Source organism: Mirounga angustirostris, unplaced genomic scaffold (genome assembly GCF_029215605.1).
Source record: "Mirounga angustirostris isolate CCGP_5_RB_7025 unplaced genomic scaffold, mMirAng1.0.hap1 SCAF_6, whole genome shotgun sequence".
In the NCBI taxonomy this organism is placed as follows: domain Eukaryota; kingdom Metazoa; phylum Chordata; class Mammalia; order Carnivora; family Phocidae; genus Mirounga; species Mirounga angustirostris.
Window position 1 is genome coordinate 117,958,548 of NW_026991714.1, and position 20,773 is coordinate 117,979,320.

The 20,773-nt window shown below is 36.9% G+C and overlaps 1 protein-coding gene across 5 annotated transcripts in view; it reads right to left on the reverse strand.

The window, feature by feature from the left end:
* Positions 1-20,773, reverse strand: part of CSGALNACT2 (chondroitin sulfate N-acetylgalactosaminyltransferase 2) — a 45,698-nt gene that overhangs the window by 18,642 nt on the left and 6,283 nt on the right. For 2 of the 5 annotated variants that reach the window (XM_045878371.3, XM_054508285.2), the window contains exons 2-6: positions 9,846-10,778; positions 7,204-7,420; positions 5,741-5,842; positions 2,286-2,464; positions 648-742 (exon numbers count right to left, since the gene is read on the reverse strand). In XM_045878371.3, the coding sequence (XP_045734327.1) occupies positions 648-742; positions 2,286-2,464; positions 5,741-5,842; positions 7,204-7,420; positions 9,846-10,506 (1,254 nt within the window). In that variant the 5' untranslated portion in view covers positions 10,507-10,778. Of the gene's footprint in view, positions 1-647; positions 743-2,283; positions 2,465-3,947; positions 4,094-4,757; positions 4,850-5,740; positions 5,843-7,203; positions 7,421-9,845; positions 10,779-20,773 lie in introns of those variants that run through there. The other 3 variants (XM_045878373.3, XM_045878374.3, XM_054508286.2) reach the window with 3 other exon arrangements.

Genomic DNA, 20,773 nt, shown 5'->3' on the forward strand with positions numbered 1-20,773 from the left:
TAATATGTTTATTTAAAATAAAAAAAACTTATAACTATCAATAACTGTTAAGTTGTTACGTGGCATTCCCACTCCATGACTTTTTAAGTAATTTCCCACAGAATATTATTCCTTATTTTGTAGTTTTAATTTCTAGTTAATAAGGTTTTAAAATTAAAATTTATTTTTAGTATTACTGAAAATACACTGGCAGAAGTGACTGTAAAATCTTCATAGTCTAGAACTTTAAGTTTTCTCTGTGGCCTTAATTTTTCCTTCCCCCTCTAGAATGATATTTAATTCTAAAACAGTAAGTGGGAAAGCATCTTATGGGATACTATGATACTATGAAAATGTGTTTACAATAACTACAGGTTTTTGGGGCTCCTGGGTGGCTCAGTCTGTTAAATGTCTGCCTTTGCCTCAGGTCATGACCTTGGGGTCCTGGGATTGAACCCCGAATCTTCTCCCGCTCTCTCTGCTGCTCCCCCTACTTGTACTCATTCTCTAATAAATAAATAAATAAATAAATAAATAAATAAATAAAATCTTAAAAAAAAAAAACAACTACAGTTTTTTTTTGAAACTTTCTTTTCTACTTGTGAAACAAACATAAAGGAACCTAGCAAGGAGCTTTGTGGCCTTCCGTAACTGACAATGAGTCTTACCAGCTGTTGCTCCACAGGTGGTGGCACATCCTGACTGGCATAAACAATGGCAGGGTTGTAAAGACTGAACACCACAGGGTAAAACACCTTTTTACCTATAAATTAAAATATATGGTTATATCACACAATGAAGTCATAAAACGAAAGACTGATCAGTACTGCGTTGTCAATATTTAATACTGATATTTCTTTGGTCATATATGATGAGTTTATCAATATTGTATTTTGTCCATTTTCAGGCTACCAAACATCATGGTGATTTGATGAACATAATGATGATTTTATAACATATCAGTAGGCCAACCTACAAAGTTATAACCTAAAATAGACTAAAAAACAGACTAAAGGGTGTAACACACATTTACTCCCCTTGACTTTGGAGAGACACAAAGGTGTTTGCTCAGTTATTCAACAGGTGAGCTATTTATTACTCATCATTTCATCAAATTAGCAGTGACAGATGTAGGTTACCTTCTGACAATCACCAAGAACTTAGAAACATCTGTTAAATCCACCCTTCGAAATGAATCATAGAAACAGTAAATCCAAAGAATACGTACAATGAACAGATTTGTACAGAATAATTAAAATACAGAACTGCAGATAGATTTGGTAAGATGTGGAAAAGTTGAGAAGAGTTAAAAAAACCTGATCTAACAGACTCTGCAGAAAATCTTGTCATTAGTATTCAAATTGAAGCAGTGAAGGTACCTGTAAAGACTCAGGAGCCCATCTCCCCTCCACAGAGAACTCCTTGCTAAGACTGGCCTCAGTCAGACATGATAATATGAATGCCAAGTACCTGTGGCAATGTGGCAGCCTCTCTATTACAAGATCGCTACTAGATGCTCATCTCACCTTTGTTAAAACTCACTTAGGGATGGACGTTCAATTCTCAGTGACAATGTATTTCTTTTACATTGAGCAAATATGTTTCCCTCAACTTCCGCATTGTGAACTTCATACTGTCTGGTGCAACAAAAGTAAACCTAACCCTCACTTATTCACTAGGTGCTCCAAGAGTTCCTGACAATTATCCCTCATGAAAATAATCAGTAGGGTAATAATTTGCATAACATGAATAGTTCTACACAAAAAAACATTTACTAGGGGATTATTTTTGGCACAGAAAACTTCCTTTTCACATTAAAATAAGATTTGAGTTATAAAAATGTCATTTGCTCATACATTTTCAAAAAATACCTACAACATAAAGCAAAGTATAATAAATGATCCCCAAATACATAGTATGGATGCCAAGCACCGTCTGTATCTGTTTCTTCATGTGTGTGTGCCTCTGTGTTGGCATCACCTGCCTGAGGTAGAGTGCTTCTCTCACACACTCCACGTTGTCTGCTTGGCTCTTTTTCTGATAAGTGCTGCTTCCTCCTTGTCAATTTTAAGACATTTTCTTTGCTTTTGTTTATTTGGATTCAAATTTTGGCAATGGAATTTGGCCACAAGAGAACAGGGGTATGAACTGCACAGAGGCAAATTTTCACTTTTCTGCTTAATATTCCAGTTAAAGCATGCCTATTATAACTTTAAGAAAACATAATTAACTGGATTCAAAATATGGGACGTGCTGACACTGTTCTAAATTTCTACACTCAGCTCATCTACCAACATTTTACGCACCTGGCTCAGCATTTAACCGGCAGCTGTTAAGGAATTCGGCTGAGAAATATATATCAACATCACAGAAAAACATCAAGACCTCTCCCTTGTCCCAAGCTCTGGCACCCACATTTAGTCCTCGTCCACGATTAAATTCTTCATTCAATGAGACCAAAGTGTAATTGTGAAAGTTAGACTCACTAGGAGGAAAGCATATACAACAAAGGATAAGTCTCACTTAAAGATTAACAACTCTCTTCTTTCAACAAGACTTACAAAATATGTTTTATACTTCAAGTATTTTTTTATTTTGGTTCTACAGTCATACAGGGAGAGGAAATCATCAGATTCACATGTATGATCATCATCAGGAACAGATATTACTAAATGCCCATATCTGAGGCAACATGCTGGTGGTGTGAGTTTAAAAAGTGTTAAGGGGTCACTGCGCTCCAGGATCTTAAAAACTTATTGGGGAGATAAGAAATATACTCATGGAAAAATGGCCATGTTTGGTAATAAACAGTGCATTTCATATGAATGGTACATTCAAAGAGTGCTCTTGTGTTTTTCGGATTTTTGCTCACATGTCCCCTTATCAGAGGGATCCCCCTCGTACCATTTGTGAAGTTGCCCCGAACCTCCTTCTCTTTAATCTTTATCTCCCTGCCCAGCTTTGCTTTCCTCAGCACCACCAGACATGTTTGTTCGAGTGTCTCCTCCCATTGGAACGTAAACTCCAGGAGAGCAGGGATTATGTTTTGTTCATTACTGTGGATACAGTGCACCTCCTCAAAGAGTAGGAGTTCAATAAATATTTGCTGAATGAATGAATGAACAGCAGCTCTGAGAAAAAAGATTGCTTTTGTCTGAGAGTAGTTAGAGACTAGAGATGTTAGAAGCAGAATTTAAGTTATGCCTTGATTAAATTCCTGAATTCAGTAGTGAGTTTAAAGGTTATTCCAATTAATTATTCTCAAAGGCAAAGAGGTAAGAAAGTAGAAAGCATTTTAGAGAACAGGGATTAGACAAACTGGATTAGAACAAAGGGATCCTAAAATGGGAACAATGAGAGAAGACCAGAAAAGGGTCAGACTGAGGAGTGCCTTCTGTTAGAAGTTAAAGAAGTTGGTCGGTGTCCTCGAGGCAAGGAGGAGTTTTTCTGCCAGGGCAGTGGTTCTCATAGTAAAGTCCCTACACCCACAGCATCAGCCTCCCCTGGGAAAGCATTAGAAATGCAAATTCTTGGGCCCCACCCCAGACCCCTGAATCAGATACTAGGGGTGATGCTGAGCATCTGTGTCTCTCTTGGGACAAGTCACTCCAGGTGACTCTGATGTTAAAGTTGGAGAACTGCTGCGCTAGGGTATGGCCAGATCAAAAAGGGACATTTTAGGAAGATTACTCCTTATAACAGTATAGAATGGGGAATGGAGAGATGGAAGCAAAGGCTCAAATAGTTTATAGAGTGGGCTCCACATGCTCTGAATGGCCACACTGCCCTTCTCATGGGATATAAATCTCTCCCTTCTTTTGGCAAAACTGCTGATTACCACCTCACACTCCCAGCACCTGGTGGAGGAACTAATCATAGAATACCCCAACCACAGTAATTTCCTAGGGGCGGGGACCAGACTCAAGCTGGGCCAATCACAATACCCCCACCCCACCTGGCCATAGTGACCGGCTCAAGAGTGGGCAAAACTCCTTCCCTGGGCTTTTCTCAACTGGATCTGGGAGAAAGCTCTTTCCTCTCTGATGGCAAAGCTGAGAAGATGTGAGCCCAAAGCCGCCAACAGCCATATACCTCACATGTGGAAGAAGCCAATCTGCAACAGGAGAATGAAGTCAACATGCAGAGAAAAACAGACAAGAAGACAACAAGAGAATTTTCATGGTATTCAAGTCTCTGGTTCCAGTCCCTAAGATATCAAAGCTGTTTTGGTTTTCTTCCCCAAATTTGGCTGTAATAATCCCTTTAGTTTGGGAGCTATCCAAGATTCTTCCATAACACTCCCAGTTTCCTTAAGCAAGTTCAAGAGGGGTTTCCATCATGTGCCACAGAGGAGTCTTGATTAATGCAGGGACAGCTTCAGTAATAACAATGTACGTGCCTGGCACTTAGTGGGTGACCTGAAAATGGTAAAGAGGGAAGAGAAGGAAAGAAATGAAGGGAGGGGGAACCCGGGTTAGGGTGGTGGCAGCAGCAAGGAGAGGACAGGGAAGAGGTCCTGTGCAGTAAGCAGGAACTGACTAGAGGTAAAGAATGAAAGATGCTAGCTCTCAGACATTAAGCCCAGGGGATCATGAGAATGGTCTTAGTCTGAACTGAAAGAGGGCCACCAGGAGAAGCAGCTAGTGTGTAGGGGGAAGAAAAGACAATATTTGTTTTTTACACATGTGCTGTGAGAGTCCCTTCAGGGGAGGGACTGTAACACCCTCTTCTGTGCCCATCTATTCCAACCACCCCAGTCAGACTCCCGAGCAGTGTACCTGGAACATAGTTGGTGGGACTCAAGGAATGTTAGCTGAACGATTCGAGAAGAATGGCCGGCCAAATCTGGACTCTTAGGGAATGGCCACAACTAGCAGAAAGGTAAAGAAGCAGGTAAAAGGATACAGAGTTGGCTTGGTCCAAAAAGACAATCAACCTAATATCTTACATTGTAACATATTTACATTTACAAAATATATACATTTTACAAACATCAGAGGAACATGTCAAGAAGGAAGTACTGGTTAGGCATCAAATGTAAAAAAGTGATCAAAGACGATGACAGAGAAAAGGTTGAATTTGGCAGTTAGGTCATAACTTTGGGCCCATAACTTAGAGATGAAAAGGCTGAAAAGCTATAGAATTAATAACAGAGTATTAAGGAATTACTAATTCATTCATTCAAACCTCTGAGTACCTACTATGTGCCAGGTACTATATGAGTTGCCTGATTAGAGAACTATTGCTCTGTGAGGTGTAGCTATGAAAGGACAGAAACTTACCAGTAGCTACTGCGTACTACAGAGCCAGTTGGTGGTGGCTTAAGGACAGGAGAGACCTAAGCATCATTTGCAGGGCAAGAAGAAGGAACTTGGGAAAATGGAAAGAAAGGTGACAAGTGAGAGAAAAGCTCAGGAGATGGTATCAAAGTGCAGGGATTAGATTTAGAGAAAGGGGAAGAGTCCAACAGAAGGGAATGAAGAAGTAATAAATGGAGGCAAATAAACAGAAGGTGGGCGGGCCACAGAGTGAGAGGGCCCAGATAATGCCAGGCTGTCTGCCAAGAGAACAGGGAAGATGAATCATTTAGAGTTGCATGAGTGAACTGAGGGGTGAAATGAGGAACTTACTAGCACCACCACTCATGTGCTCAGCCAACTTTTAAATAGCAGCTATTAAAAATTAACTCATTAAATATGTGAAATTCTCATTCTTCTAATGTTATATATCAAGGACTTCAATTTGGACATGGCTCACCAACCTTGTGACAGATTCTAGGATAGACTTGACTTTAGATAGTCCTTCTTTACCAAAATATACCACTGTGAGATGAATTCTCTTGTCCTGATGAATACACACATCCCTAACAGAATTGAAAAATAAAGTTCATTCAAAAAAATATATAAGGCACTACTCATTCAGAAAGCAATCACATGGAGCTTTAACAAAACAAATGAGGCATTACTCATATAGAATGACACTGCATGAAGCTTTAAGTAAATATAAAAGTGGTAATATTGCTGAATTATTAAAGGCATCAGAGCAAACGAATAACAACATAAGCACATGAATATAGCCCTTGGAGGTCCATGGAAGTTGCCATATTTCAAAATATTTTTGGAACTTTTGCTTTGGTATTGCCTTCAGAAGCAAATTACAAGCTACTCAAGGAAAGATGTCTAATCAGTTCAAAACCAAATAAATATTCAAGTTGTTGGTCAAGAGTTATTTTGTCTTTAGACTGGCTAATTCCAGAAATTATACCTATCATCAAGGAATAAATATTTGTCATGGCTGAGATTACTTACTGTAAAGAATAATGTAGCATCTGAAAGCAATTCCAAGAAAAGCAGTAAAAAATGCTTTAGAAAATCAGATCTCAAGTGAGCTATTTCAAACAGGCAAAACTCATTTGGAAGCATGATTTCTAGATAGTCTACAGAACAGCTACAGAACAGCATTAACTTTTAAATCCAATGATTTCAATATGAGAATAAAGACTGAGATTATAAAGAATCAAAACTAGCATATTAAAATATTAAAAGCATGGCAACTGTTAAATTAAAACAAAAAGGTAAAACTTTCCTCAAATAGCTACCCTAATATATACTTAATTTTTTAACACTTCAGCATTTTAAAATATCCAAATTTAATGACAAAAAAAGGAAAAAATTCCTTTAAAAATTGTTAAAATCTCTGCTTCTCAAGATGGAGTAACTCTCTCATTTTTAGTTAAATGTTTATATTTCTAAAATTTATTTCAATTTTAAAATTCCAATTGTTCTCAAGGGAATTTTATGGAGAAATAGCAATGTCCTATATGTTGATTGGGAAAGCAATTATGAGTGTACAGGTTTGTCAAAAGTCACGAAACTGGTATCCTTAAAATATGTGGGTTTTATTGTATGTAAATTATGCCTCAATAAAGTTATTTTTAAAAATTCAACTCATCCTAAAATGAACTCACACACAATTATAAAGGTCATCAAATGTAGTTTCTAATAGTTGTCACTCTCAATTTACTTCAAAGTTTAAACTGTCAATAACACAATATATTATACATGCTTTAAAAAAAGAGAATATCAAAAACTAAATTACCCAAAGCCTATAAAATTACTCTGTAATTCTAAGTAATCACACTCAGTGAAGATAAATTAAGTAAATCTGCATGAAATGTGATTTTTTTAGGAGTGCTTAGCCAAATCATTAAGTCCTGAGAGTTACCTGAAGTTCTGCATGAACTGCACAAATGCTTCAGTTCTTTCAGCAAGTGGCACAATGATATTAATAATTGATCTAGTAATGTCAATCATCTCGCTCTTCACTTTCATGAGAGGTCCAAAAGGGCGGAAGAGGGTCACATGTCTATATTCCATAAGGTCTGCTTTCTTAAAAAAGAGTTCATACTGTGTGCCCTTATCTCTCTCGGTGCGATAATAACCTAAAGGAAAGAGTTAGGGACAAAGATGTCTCCATGTCAAAGTTTATAAATTCAATGTGAATATTGATTTTACTCAAAGATCAAAAGTGCAAAACCAGACATGTAGTGTTTTTAATCATTTTGTGAAAATAATTATCTCCATTGTACAGTTGTAAACAATAATTTCTTTAAAAGGAGAGGTTAAAAAAAACGTTCACTGCTCTATTATTAGTCAATCCATAAATATGTTCCAAATCACAATTATTCCTTTTTACATATGACTTTTTTAGTAGAGCCTATCAACACAATAATCATACGATGAAAATAAATTACTTCTACCAATATTAAATTCTAGACCTGAGCGTCAAAACTTCTATTGCTTGGTTCAGTTCCATTAAATGAATGGAGTGCCTTCGTGTCACTCACTGGTGGTATAAAGAGGGCTATATAGTCCTGGTTTTGAGGAACGGTCAGTCTAGTGAGAGAGACAGAAAAATAAGGAAATAAAAACAATACAGTGATATATATTTCACTCCACAAACACACACACACTTTCTCTCTCTCTCTCTCTGAAGAGAGTTAAGTCAAAGAAAAATTAGTACAGATTTAAATATGGTGACTTGAGATACCTCCAGGAGAAAAGTTTGGCAGTCTACTGGGCAATCTGATTTTTAAGTGTGACATTCAGGAAAGAAGGAAGACCTATAGATGTGTGAGTCAGTCAATATCTGGGAATAAAACAATGAACAAGATAGACCAATCCACTCTCTCCTGAGGCTTAAAGCAGAAGAGGAACTACAAATCAGGAAATGGGCAACACCATATACTACGACAAGTGCTATGAGAGGGGACACAAGGTAGAGGTTACAAAAGAACACAGGAAGTACTGTTATCTTAAGACTTGCAGGTTGGAGATGACTTCTAAATGAAGCAACATCTAAGCTAAAGTCTGGAAAAGGAATAGGAGTTACTGAATAGTGAGTAATTATTTTTTATTTTTTATTGTTGCCAGGGGGGTAGCAGAGTGGAAGAAAAGTGGGGGACAAAATATGTTCCGTGCAGAGAAAAATCCTGTCAGTGAAAGAATCCAAAGAGAGTTATAAGATAAGCAGAAGCTGAGAATACAAAACTGACATGGCTTCCTCTCTTTTTTAAGGCAGATGTGAAGACATTTTATACTTTAGTGAGTTATTTCCTCAGCAACTTTCAATTCTGCCATAAACTACAAATATGGTGAAAAGACAAAAAGTTGAGCTTGCAGAAAAATTAGAAGAGTTTTGAGAGAAACAACCCATCCAAAATTGCAGTAAGTGACAAAGAAAAAAGAAGTGGCTACAATGAAAAGACAGCTGAAGTACCATGGAAAAGCACAATGCCCTCCCTGATGGCCTCCAAAAGTCTCAAGGTACTACTATCATTTTTTTTTTTTAAAGATTTTATTTATTTATTTGACAGAGACAGTGAGAGAGAGAGAACACAAGCAGGGGGAGTGGGAGAGGGAGAAGCAGGCTTCCCGCAGAGCGGGGAGCCCGATCCGGGGCTCGATCCCAGGACCCTGGGATCATGACCCAAGCCGAAGGCAGGCACTTAACAACTGAGCCACCCAGGCGCCCCTCAAGGTACTACTATCTTGTAGTATAGCAAGTACTACCCATGATGATTCAAAGCCAAAGAAACTATATGTGGTATACTGTTCATAGAATCAAGCAAAGAGAACTTTGAAGAGAGATTTATATCCAAAATGGTTTTAAGTTTGTCATTAAATACCTAGCAGGAGGTATTAAGATGGAGATGGGTGCAGATCTGTATTTCTATTTATATCGATCAGCAAATATCTTAAGTTTACAGAAGTGTTCCTCAACTTTTGAGTCATACTCCATCTTGATATGTACACATCCCATGCCCCTTCTGCAGTCTGTATTAGGAAAACAGGTTTCTTTACTTTTCCAAACACCAAATATGCTTTTCAAAACTATATATGCCCCCTAGATGTTTTGACATGTGCTTCTCCTCCCTTTAAAATATAGAATAACCATCAATCTACTAAATTAACGTTTTTTCTTTCCTTTATCAAATGGTTTTCAAATCATGAACCTTAGTTCATACATTTTGAAAAATACAAAAAAGGAACATCAAGACCAGATAAGAGAGGAATGCAAAAACATACATGTACAAATACATACATAGCCCTAAGAGCCCTTCAACTTGAGCCCTATATAGTATTCTTCTATATAAACTTAGATTTATTCTATTTCCCTGGTCCTCTATTTTATTACGGTCACATTATAACTTTTTTTAAAAAGCCACTTCAAATTCTTGGTGGAGTGAAGTGGGTAAAAATTCAAATATTTCAATACTGTAAATAATGACTGACTTATATTACCAGCATAGAATAAAAGCACTGTCATACTAACATAACTATGGACCAACATATTTTTCACATTACCTTCTATGAAGTCATTTTCATTAAATATCATTTTCTCTCCAAGGGGACCATCCTCATCTTCCTGTTCATCATCTTCATCAGGATTATTAATGACCTCCAAGCCAGCTTCAATAACTTCTACCAATTCATCTCGCTTGTCTTTTCTAACTGGCTTTTCCTCAGGATGGCGAGTGAGACCCATTTCCAACTGGAATACTTTCATTAAGGTGAAACTTTCAAAGGGAATGACTCCATACTCACTAGGTAATTTGGCACCTCTGCTAACTTCAGCTTTGTCAATTTGGGAGTGAAGAAATTCTAAAAGATCACTAGGTGTTTGTTCTTTGTTGCCTTGATAGCCTATCCCATTAGCTCCTATATTTTTTCTCTCTTGCAATGATCTCATCTTCTCACTCATTTCTTGCAATTCTTGCTTTAGTTGGGCAATTTGACGTTTTAGACTGGTAGCCCTGGTTTGGTAATGTTCTTCTTGCTCCTGTAGGAGGGCTTGATAATACTCTTTACCATAATTTTCCCCAATAACACCAGGAAGAGGTGCATTTCCATCAGTCTGGGGGGCACATTCCAGAAGGTACAAAAATAATACCAAACTGCAGAGTAAAGCGAGACCCAACAGTAGCCAGTGGGTCCGGGTCTGAAGAATCAATCCTCTTCTAGGCATTCTTATTAATGTGGACTTGCCTAACAAGATAAGTTCTTTGGTTGTTCATACCTTTAGCAAAAGGTTATCAAAAATTAAAAACAAAATCAGAATTTCCATTAAAGGTACCAAGATGAACTCTGCTATAGCTTAAAAAATTTCTTCCTTCAGCAGTGAAGACTAGTTGCAGAAATGAAAAATAGTGCATACTTCCTGTATTGTTATGATATCCAGAATAAAGAAATCTGATCTACAGAATCAGATAAAATTCCATTATATGGGTGGTGATTTTTCTGAAAGAAACAGATAGAATTAATCAGAATCTTGTTTCCTTTAGCAGATCAAATAGTTGGTAGTTTCAATAAACTTAGCGATGTGACTATTATATGTAGAACACCAAGAGAAGTGCTAATACAATGTAGAATATGCAGTAAATGTTGGGAGAAAGTATTAAGAGAAATATCTTACAAAACACTAAAATGCCACATGTAATACCTTTAACCAGAATGTCTACACAACCATAACCTCCTGAATGAAACAAAGAAACATTAAAATTATGTTTAGCATACTTTGTGTTATAGAGATACTACGGTTTCTAATTATTTGAAAATCTTAACACTTGTAACTCTTTATTAACAATATTTAGATTAATATGCCATTTCCCACGGAGAGCATATCAGCATTTGGGAACTGAGTTTCCATAAATTGTTTTTGTTACATTGATAATGGCTTACTAGGGAGAGATATTTTCTTCCAGTTTATTTAATTCAAGCATTCTACTTCATTAATTTCTATGGCTGAACCCAACCAATTTAAGAGCCTTACAATTAAGTGTGTGTGTGAGGGGAGGGACAATTCCAAAAGGTTACAGACATCTGGAAAACACATTAAGAAACATTTTTACATCCAAAGTCCTCCCATAGATTATTTGAGCATTAGATCACATAATTCTTTCCACTGTATTACACAGCAACAGATTTCTTACAAGTCTGGAAAGGTTTAGAGTCTATTTAAAGAAAAATCATGACCATTTTAATGTTTATCTACTGGGAAAAAAATTCAAAAACCATTTATAAATGTAAAATCACACACTACTGTTCATACCCTAACCAGTTGTGTGAGCTCTTCCATATTTCTTTTTAAACTAAGGATGCTTAATTCTATAAATAGAGAGCATTAAATTTAGGAGATAGGAGGCAAAGGAGGCCTCCGCTGCAGAGAGAACTTTCATTCTAACGAAGTATTTGTCAAGAAGGATATGTGATACTCCAGCAGGCTTTTAAAAAAAAAATATTTTATTTATTTGTCACAGAGAGAGACACAGCGAGAGAGGGAACACAAGCAGAGGGAGTGGGAGAGGGAGAAGCAGGCTTCCCGCTGAGCAGGGAGTCCGCCGTGGGGCTCAATCCCAGAACGCTGGGATCATGACCTGAGCCTAAGGCAGATGCTTAATGACTGAGCCACCCAGGTGCCCCCCAGCAGGCTTTTAATAGAGATGGTTTCTACCAGTGCAGCAGAATCTATGGAAGATCACTGGGGAACATCAGTCCTAGTCACCTTAGTGATTAGGAAAGCCTGAATGCCTTTTTCTTTTCTTTTTTTCCTGTGGCACATCTCTGTATAAAAATGTAGGATAGATTCAAACTTCTTATAGCTAGTAGACCAAAAATGATGGACTTAACTACCCTTGAGCCATTTATTACTTTCATTAACCAAATGATAACCAAGTATCATGAAAATTTTAATTCACTACAAGGAAGTTTTGATATGATGGCATCTGTTTTACTGATTGTAAAGCTTGTTTCAAGTGATGTAGAAAAAAATAGGAAAAAATTTCGGTATAAAGAGAAGTATCTAATTAAAAAATAAGGATGCAAAGTTAATATTAGCCCTAGGACTTTACCATGTCTCACAACCATAATTCTTAGCATAAGAAATGACTGGGAAGTCATTATTTGAAAGATAAAACTCAGAGGTATCTCTTTTAACTATTTATAAGTTATTACTAGCCTGCTTATTAGGGAAAAGAAAGACTAAAACTGAAAATGTAGAGTCATAATCTTGTATTAGTTATTAATAAAGTTATACATATTTAACTAGGTTCCAGGTAGTTTTGCTGTAAGCATCTTTGCCACAAGCATTTTCACTGCATAGCTAATAGGCCATAAGGCAATTCTGCTGTAAAAGATTAAAAAATAACTGGCTGACAGTTTGGTTTGACAGTTTCTTTGTTTCATCGACTGGATGACAGTTTGGTTTCACCTCTCCATTGATGCAGTACTCCCGTTTTTATATCATATAAATCTTAGCCCTCATAATGATCTATACGATGGCAGAATTTTGAACCCACATTTCCCATAGAACTTTGGAATGTCTATCAGTGGACACCTGACAATATGCCAAGAATAAACAACAGTGTAGAAGGCTCTCACAATACAACAGAAAGCTAGTTACAAATATGTATCCTAGTATTTGGAAATTGATGCCTCTTTAATGAAGGAAAAAATTTTTGGGAAAAAAGAAAGTGCAATGATGAACAAGGGCATGAATCAATAAGCAAAAAAAAAAAAAAAAGTATAACACTATGAACAAAAGACTTTGGGGGCGCCTGGGTGGCTCAGTAGTTAAGTGTCTGCCTTCGGCTCAGGTCATGATCCCAGGGTCCTAGGATCAAGCCCCGCTTCGGGCTCCCTGCTCTGCAGGAGGACTGCTTCTCCCTCTCCCACTCCCCCTGCTTGTGTTCCCTCTCTCGCTGTGCCTCTCTCTGTCAAATAAATAAATAAAATCTTAAAAAAGAAAAAAAAAAAAAGACTTTGAAGACAAGTGCTTTGGTACAATCCACAAAATAAAATCAGTTATTTGTGTAATACTGCCTTGAATCTACACACATTTTAAAATAAATATTTTGTATTTTACAGCAGACTTTTAAATTTTGTTCTTTATTTTTCAAGTTTCATTATGTCCTTTTTAATAAATGTCCTTTTTTTCCCCATGATTTTGCTTTACGGCCAATTAGCTATGCAGCAAAAATGCTTATGGCAAAGATGCTAATGGCGAAAATAGTGACATGATTTAACTATACTACACTCAAACTATTTTGAAATGAAACTTGATAACAGAACTAACAGTATGTAATCTAAGTACCTCTACCTTTTATTAATATAGTACTTCATAGTTTTTTTTTTATATAGACAATATATTTTAAACTGTGAGATGTGACCCATTTAATGGGTCACTACTAAATAAGGATTACTTTTCAATGAAATAGAACAGGAAATATCAGTGTATACCACATATAGTGAGTTTTGCATTGCAGTTATATATATGAATATGTAGGAGATCTCTACATAAAATGTATTTATAAGAGGGCTGCGGTCCAAAAATCCTGAAGAATACTGGTTTATAAAGTATTTTTATACATTTCCTATGTCATCCTGTTAAAATGGTGTGGATATTATCTTCATTTTGGATAGGAACAATAAGCTCAAAAATTAAAGGTTTAAGTAAGGTTCTATAACTATTAAGTGGTATTATTAAAGTCAAGTTCGTCATTTTCCCCTCCCTTATGCAAAATACAGGTTTTGAGATACCTTACATGCTTATCTTCCAGTTAAATCTTTTACAATTGAATATTACCCACTGAAACGAAAGAAAAGTTGCTGTAATTACTTTAGAATATGTTATTTGCATACCTCTGTGGTTGTTAAAAATAAAAGATACCAATTAAAGTCTTATTTGCCTAGCTCCTGAAGGGAACTCTTTAGCCAAATCATAGAAGACTAGATTAGAACAGTTCTAAATACATTATGTTGGAGAAAACATCCATTTTTCAGCTGTTACACCTTGATTGCTATCATTCTATGTAATGTGTTTATATCATAAATAAGTTTCATTCATAACCCAGAGTTAATCCCAAGCAACTTTCTATGCACAAACTATTTCTTTTATTTTTTTTTAAGATTTTATTTATTTATTTGAGAGAGGTACAGCGAGAGAGGGAACACAAGCAGGGGGAGTGGGAGAGGGAGAAGCAGTCCTCCTGCAGAGCAGGGAGCCCGATGCGGGGCTTGAGCCTAGGACCCTGGGATCATGACCTGAGCCGAAGGCAGACACTTAACGACTGAGCCACCGAGGCGCCCCTGCACAAACTGTTTCTAAGTAAACAGTTAAGTGTTGTGAGGAGAGAATGAGATAACTGTGGAGATGGGAAAATGAGCTGTTAAAGATATATAATACAGGGCGCCTGGGTGGCTCAGATGGTTAAGCATCTGCCTTCGGCTCAGGTCATGATCCCAGAGTCCTGGGATCGAGTCCCACATCGGGCTCCCGGCTCAGTGGGGAGCCTGCTTCTCCCTCTGACCCTCTCCCCTCTCATGCTGTTTCTCTCTCGCTCGCTCTCTAAAAAATAAATAAAATCTTAAAAAAAAAAAAAAGATATATAATACAAAATCAAAGATCTCAGAGTTGAAAGAAACCTTAGAAGCCATCAGTTTTCTTACTCTTTAAGACAGACTAAAGAGACTTCCTCTATAGCCTGGATAGAACAACAGGGACCAGATTTACTCCTGCACTTGAAAGAATAAAAAACCAACCAATAAAATCCAGAACCCACCCCTCCCAATATAAAACAATGGTTTTCAAGATACTGAACATTAGGTAATAAAGGACAGTGGTCTTTAGGAGAAACAAAAAATAAACGATTGCCCAGCTTACTGCCTTAGGTTCCACACCATAACACAGGGAGTCCCCTCCTAAGCAGAGCCCAGCTGACTTGCTGAGTTGAAGAGATGGAGCCAACAGTCTGAGGAGACCAAGGCAGCTAGGCTGAAAGGTTACAGTACCAGAGGAGAGAGCTGCACAGAGAGAGAACTCCAGAGATCTGAAGAGCACACCCTTTAGGTATTGAGCAGAGCGCTGACCAGTGCAGGCACTGGCACTGGCACTAACTGAAGCTAAAAAAAAAAAAAAAAAAAAATTAGAGGACACAGAACTCAGCATTCATACAGGGCCAGGAATAATGTGCATGTTCCCACCAGACAGACTGGAAAACCTCAAATTCATGGGGCACTGGGTAGAATATTCAACAAGGTCTTGCCTCAGTAATGGGAAAAAATTAACTCTAGACTAAACATGGCTCTGGTCTTGCCTAACAAATCTTAAAAGCAAGACCTGAAAGGATCAAATTGTTTTCAAGTAACTGCACAACAAGCCTCAAAATATTTAGAAGAATATAAAAATATCTAGCACTCAGCAAAATAAAATTCACAATGCCTGACATCCAAACAAAAATGATCGGGCATACAAAGAAAAATAAAAATACAACCCATAATGAGAATAATCAATGACTGAAACTGATCTAGAGCTGACACAGATGCTAGAATTCACAGAAAAGGGACATTAAAATGGTTACAAGTGTATTTAAAAAGATATTCATGTTCAAAAAACTAAGCAGAGACACAGATGACATAAAAAAACTGAACTTCAGGAGATGAAAACGTCAATGTCTGAGATGAAAAATACATTGAATGGAATTAACAGTAGATAAGATATTTCAGAATAAAATATTAATGAATTGAAGACATTGCAATAGAAATTATGCAAAATACAGAAGGAAAAAAGAATGAAAAACATTAACAGAGCACCTAGAAAGCTGTTTGACAGATTCAAGCAGTCTAGTACATATGTAATTAGAGTCTCTAAAGAAGGGAGAGGGGACAAGGAGAAATATTTAAAGAAATAAGTCTGAAAACTTTCCAAATTTGATGAAAAGTATTAACACAGATCCAAGAAGCTCAATGACTACCAAATACAAATGCCATAAAGAAAACTAAAACCAGGCACATGATAATCAACTTGCTCAAATCCTATGATAAATAGAAAATCTTGAAAGTGGCCAGAAGAAAAACACATATCATATTTAAAAAACAAAGAGAGTGGAGCAACATCTTTAAAGAACTGAAAGGAAAAATAGGTCAACCTAGAATTCTATATGCAGAAAAGTATCTGTCAAGAACAAAGGCAACATAATTCTTGGGGCACTGGGTGGCTTGGTCAGTTAAGTGTCAGACTCTTGATTTTGGTTCAGGTCATGATCTCGGGGTTGTGGGATGGGGTCTGCTTGAGATTTTCTCTCTCTCCCTCTCCCTCTGACCGCCCTCCCCCTTCACCCGCAAACATGCAATGCGCTCTCTCTCAAATAAATAAATCTTAGAAAGAAAATAATTCTTTAGACATTAAGAAGCTAAAAGAATTCATTGCCATCAGACCTGCACTACAAATTCCTTAGGCAGAAGTAAAATGATACCCGGGGCGCCTAGGTGGCTCGGTCGTTAAGTGTCTGCCTTAGGCTCAGGTCATGGTCCCAGGGTCCTGGGATGGAGCCCCGCATTGGGCTCCCTGCTCGGCAGGAACCCTGCTTCTCCCTCTCCTACTCCCTCTGCTTGTCTTCCCTCTCTCGCTGTGTCTCTGTCAAATAAATAAAATCTTAAAAAAAAAAAAAAAAGTAAAAGATACCAGATGGAAAACACAAAGCAATGAAGAAATCAGAAATGTTAATAATATGGATAATGATAAGTTTTCAAATTATTTAAATCCCTTTAAAATGTAGACACAAACCACTGAAAGTGACTCAAGAAGAAACAGTAAATATGAATAGACTTATGTTGGGACTAAATTAATAATCAAAAACTACCCACAAAGAAAAATTCAGGCCCAGATGTCTTCACTCGTGGATTCTACCAAGCATTTATAAGAATTAATACCAATTCTTCACAACTTTTTAAAAAATGGAACACACTTCCCAACTCATTCTATGAGGCTGGTATTACTTTGATACCAAAATCAGATAAAGATATTGAAACTACAGACCAATATTCCTTAATGATACAGACACAAAATCCTCAACAAAATATTAGTACACTGAATCCATCAACACATAAAAAGCAGTATACAACATGACCAAGTGAGCTTTATCTGAGAAATGCAAGATTGGTTTAGCATCTAAAAATCAATTAATTTGGGGTGCCTGGGTGGTTCAGTTGGTTAAGCGTCTGACTCCAGCTCAGGCTGAAATTTCAAAGTCTTGGGCTAGAGCCCCGAGTTGGGATCCCCGCTCATTGGGGTCTGCCCCTCCCTCCACAAGTGCTCCCCCCAATAAATAAGTAAATAAAAAAGATAGTGTGGTACTAGCATAGGAATAGACATATAGATCAATAGAATTTAGTGTCCAGAAATAAGCCCTCATGGGTGCCTGGGTGGCTCAGTTGGTTAAGCGACTACCTTCAGCTCCGGTCATGATCTCGGAGTCCCAGGATCGAGTCCCGCATCGGGCTCCCTGCTCAGCAGATAGTCTGCTTCTCCCTCTGACCCTACCCCATCATGTGCTCTCTCGCTCTCTCTCTCTCAAATAAATAAATTAAATTAAATTTTAAAAAAAGAGAAAAAGAAATAAGCCTTCACATTAAGTCAACTGATTTCCATAAGGTGGAAAGGTAATCCAATGGAGAATGAGTAGTCTTTTCAATAAATGATGCTAGGGCAATCAGATATTTACACACAAAAGAATGAAACTGGACTCCTACCTCACCCTATATTAAAAATTAACTCAAAGTGGGTCAAAGATCTAAATATAAGAATTAAAAATATAAAGCTCTTAGAAAACATAAGTGCAAATCTCTGTGGTTTTCAATTAGGCAATTATTTGTTAGATATGACACCAAAAGACCAAAGACAAAATAAATAAATTGGACTTCATTAAAATGAAAAACTTTTGTCCTGCAAAGGATATCCTCAATAAAGTGAAAAAGACAACTACATAATGGGGGGAAATATTTGTAAATCATGTATTTGATAGGGATGTGTGTCTAGAATATATAAAGAACTCTTACAACTCAATATTAAAAGGATAAATAACCCAATGGGCAAGAGATCTGATTAGACATTTCTCTAAAAAGATTAAGAATGGCCTATAAGCACATGCGAAGATGGCGCAACATCGTTAGTCAACAGGGAAATGCAAATCACAACTACAATGAGATACTACATCATATTCACTAGGATATAATTCAAAACGAATCACAGATCTAAATGAAAAACCTAAAACTATAAAAGTAGTAGCAAGCACAGGAGAAAATCTTTGTGACCTTAAGTTAGGCAAAGGCTTCTTTGATCTAACAGTAACAGCATAACTGATAAACTGGACTTCATCAAAATTTGTTAACTTGTGGTCTTTGAAATACACTGTTAAGAGAATGAATAGACAAGTTACAGACCTGTAGGAAATAGGTGCAAAGCATATATCTGATAAAGGACTTGTATTCAGAATATATACTTAAAAACTATCGAAATGCACTAATAACAGAACAAACACAACTCAATTAAAACTTGGCAAAATGTTTGAGTAAACACTTCAAATATGCACGTGAAAAAATATTCAACACTGTCAAACCACAATGAGATACTATTACATAGAATGGCTAATTTTAGAATGGTTAAAATTAAAAAGTGGTGTGTTGGTGATAATGTGGAAGAACTAGAACTTTCATATACTGCTGGTGGGAATGTAAAATGGTTTTATGGTTTCCTAACAAGTTAAACATAAACCTATTATGACTGAATCATTTCATTCCTGGATATTTATCTGAGAGAAATGAAAGCATATGTCCATACAAAGACTTGTACACAAATGCTCATAGCAACTTTAGATGTAACAGCCAAAACTAGAAACAATTCAATGTTTATCAACAAGTGAATGGATAAATAAACTGTGGTACAGCCATACCGATACATGCATCATCATGCATGAATCTCAGTAATTATTCTCAGTGACAAGTTCAAAAACAGAAGAGTATGTATTGTATGATTCCATTTATATAAAATTCTAGAAAATGTAAGGTAATTTGTAGTGACAGAAAGCAGATGAGTCAGTGGTTGCCTGGGACCAGGTGGGGGTCCAGGGAAGTGGTAACAGGAAGCAATTATAAAAGGGCACAAGGAAACTTTTGGGAGTGATAGATATGGTCTATCATTTTGACTGTGGTGATGATTTCACAGGTGTATACATATGTTCAAATTATCAAATTATATACTTTATGTATAGCTTATTGTATATCACTTATACCTCAATGAAGCTATTTAAAAAATAAAACCAAATCAGATTTAGTTTTAGTAGTAGCACCAAAGAATCATTTTAAAGAAAACTCCATTTTGTTCATTAAGAAGATGAGCATGAAGATTTGTTGACTCCAAGTTTGAATTTATTTATTTATTTTTAAAGATTTTATTTATTTGAGAGAGAGAATGAGAGAGAGCATGAGAAGGGGGAGGGTCAGAGGGAGAAGCAGACTCCCTGCTGAGCAGGGAGCCCGATGGGGGACTTGATCCTGGGACTCCGGGATCATGACCTGAGCCGAAGGCAGTCGCTTAACCAACTGAGCCACCCAGGCACCCCCAAGTTTGAATTTAAAAAACAAAAATAGGGGCGCCTGGGTGGTTCAGTCGTTAAGCGTCTGCCTTCGGCTCAGGTCATGGTCCCGGGGTCCTGGGATCGAGCCCCGCATCGGGCTCCCTGCTCCGAGGGAAGCCTGCTTCTCCCTCTCCCACTCCCCCTGCTTGTGTTCCCTCTCTCGCTGTGTCTCTCTCTGTCAAATAAATAAATAAAATCTTTAAAAACAAAAAAAACAAAAAAAACAAAAAAAACAAAAATAAGAGGGGCACCTGGCTGGCTAAGTTGGTGGAGCATACGACTCTTGGTATTGGGGTTGTGAGTTTGAGCTCTACACTGGGTGTAGGGATTACTTAAAAATAAAAAACAAAAACAAAATTAAGCAACACCTGCTCTCTTACAAAAGTAGAACACATATTACTCTGAAGGTCTTATTATATCTTTTCTATTTGCCTTGTGATTTTGAGCCGTATCTTTAGCACTAAGATAAAGATAGTTCATTCTATGACATTGATCCCTACATAACAATATGACCTTCAAGCAGTTTCTACTCAATTTTTTGATTCTATAATTTTATAGTACTACTCATACATATTTCATACATCATTTCCATGATACTTACACCACAGTGTGCCAAAATAACTTCTGCAGTAAGAGTAACCTACTGCCTTTTGCAAAATACAAACAATCCATTTGAATCTATTTACTTTAAAAGTTCTATTCTGTATAGTCTTCCTAAATTTCTGTACAATTTCTTACTAAAGTTTTCAAAAACTAAATTTATAACTTTTAGTTCACTTTTTACACAACAAAAACAAAGTCACAAAATTATCTGGAAAACACAAG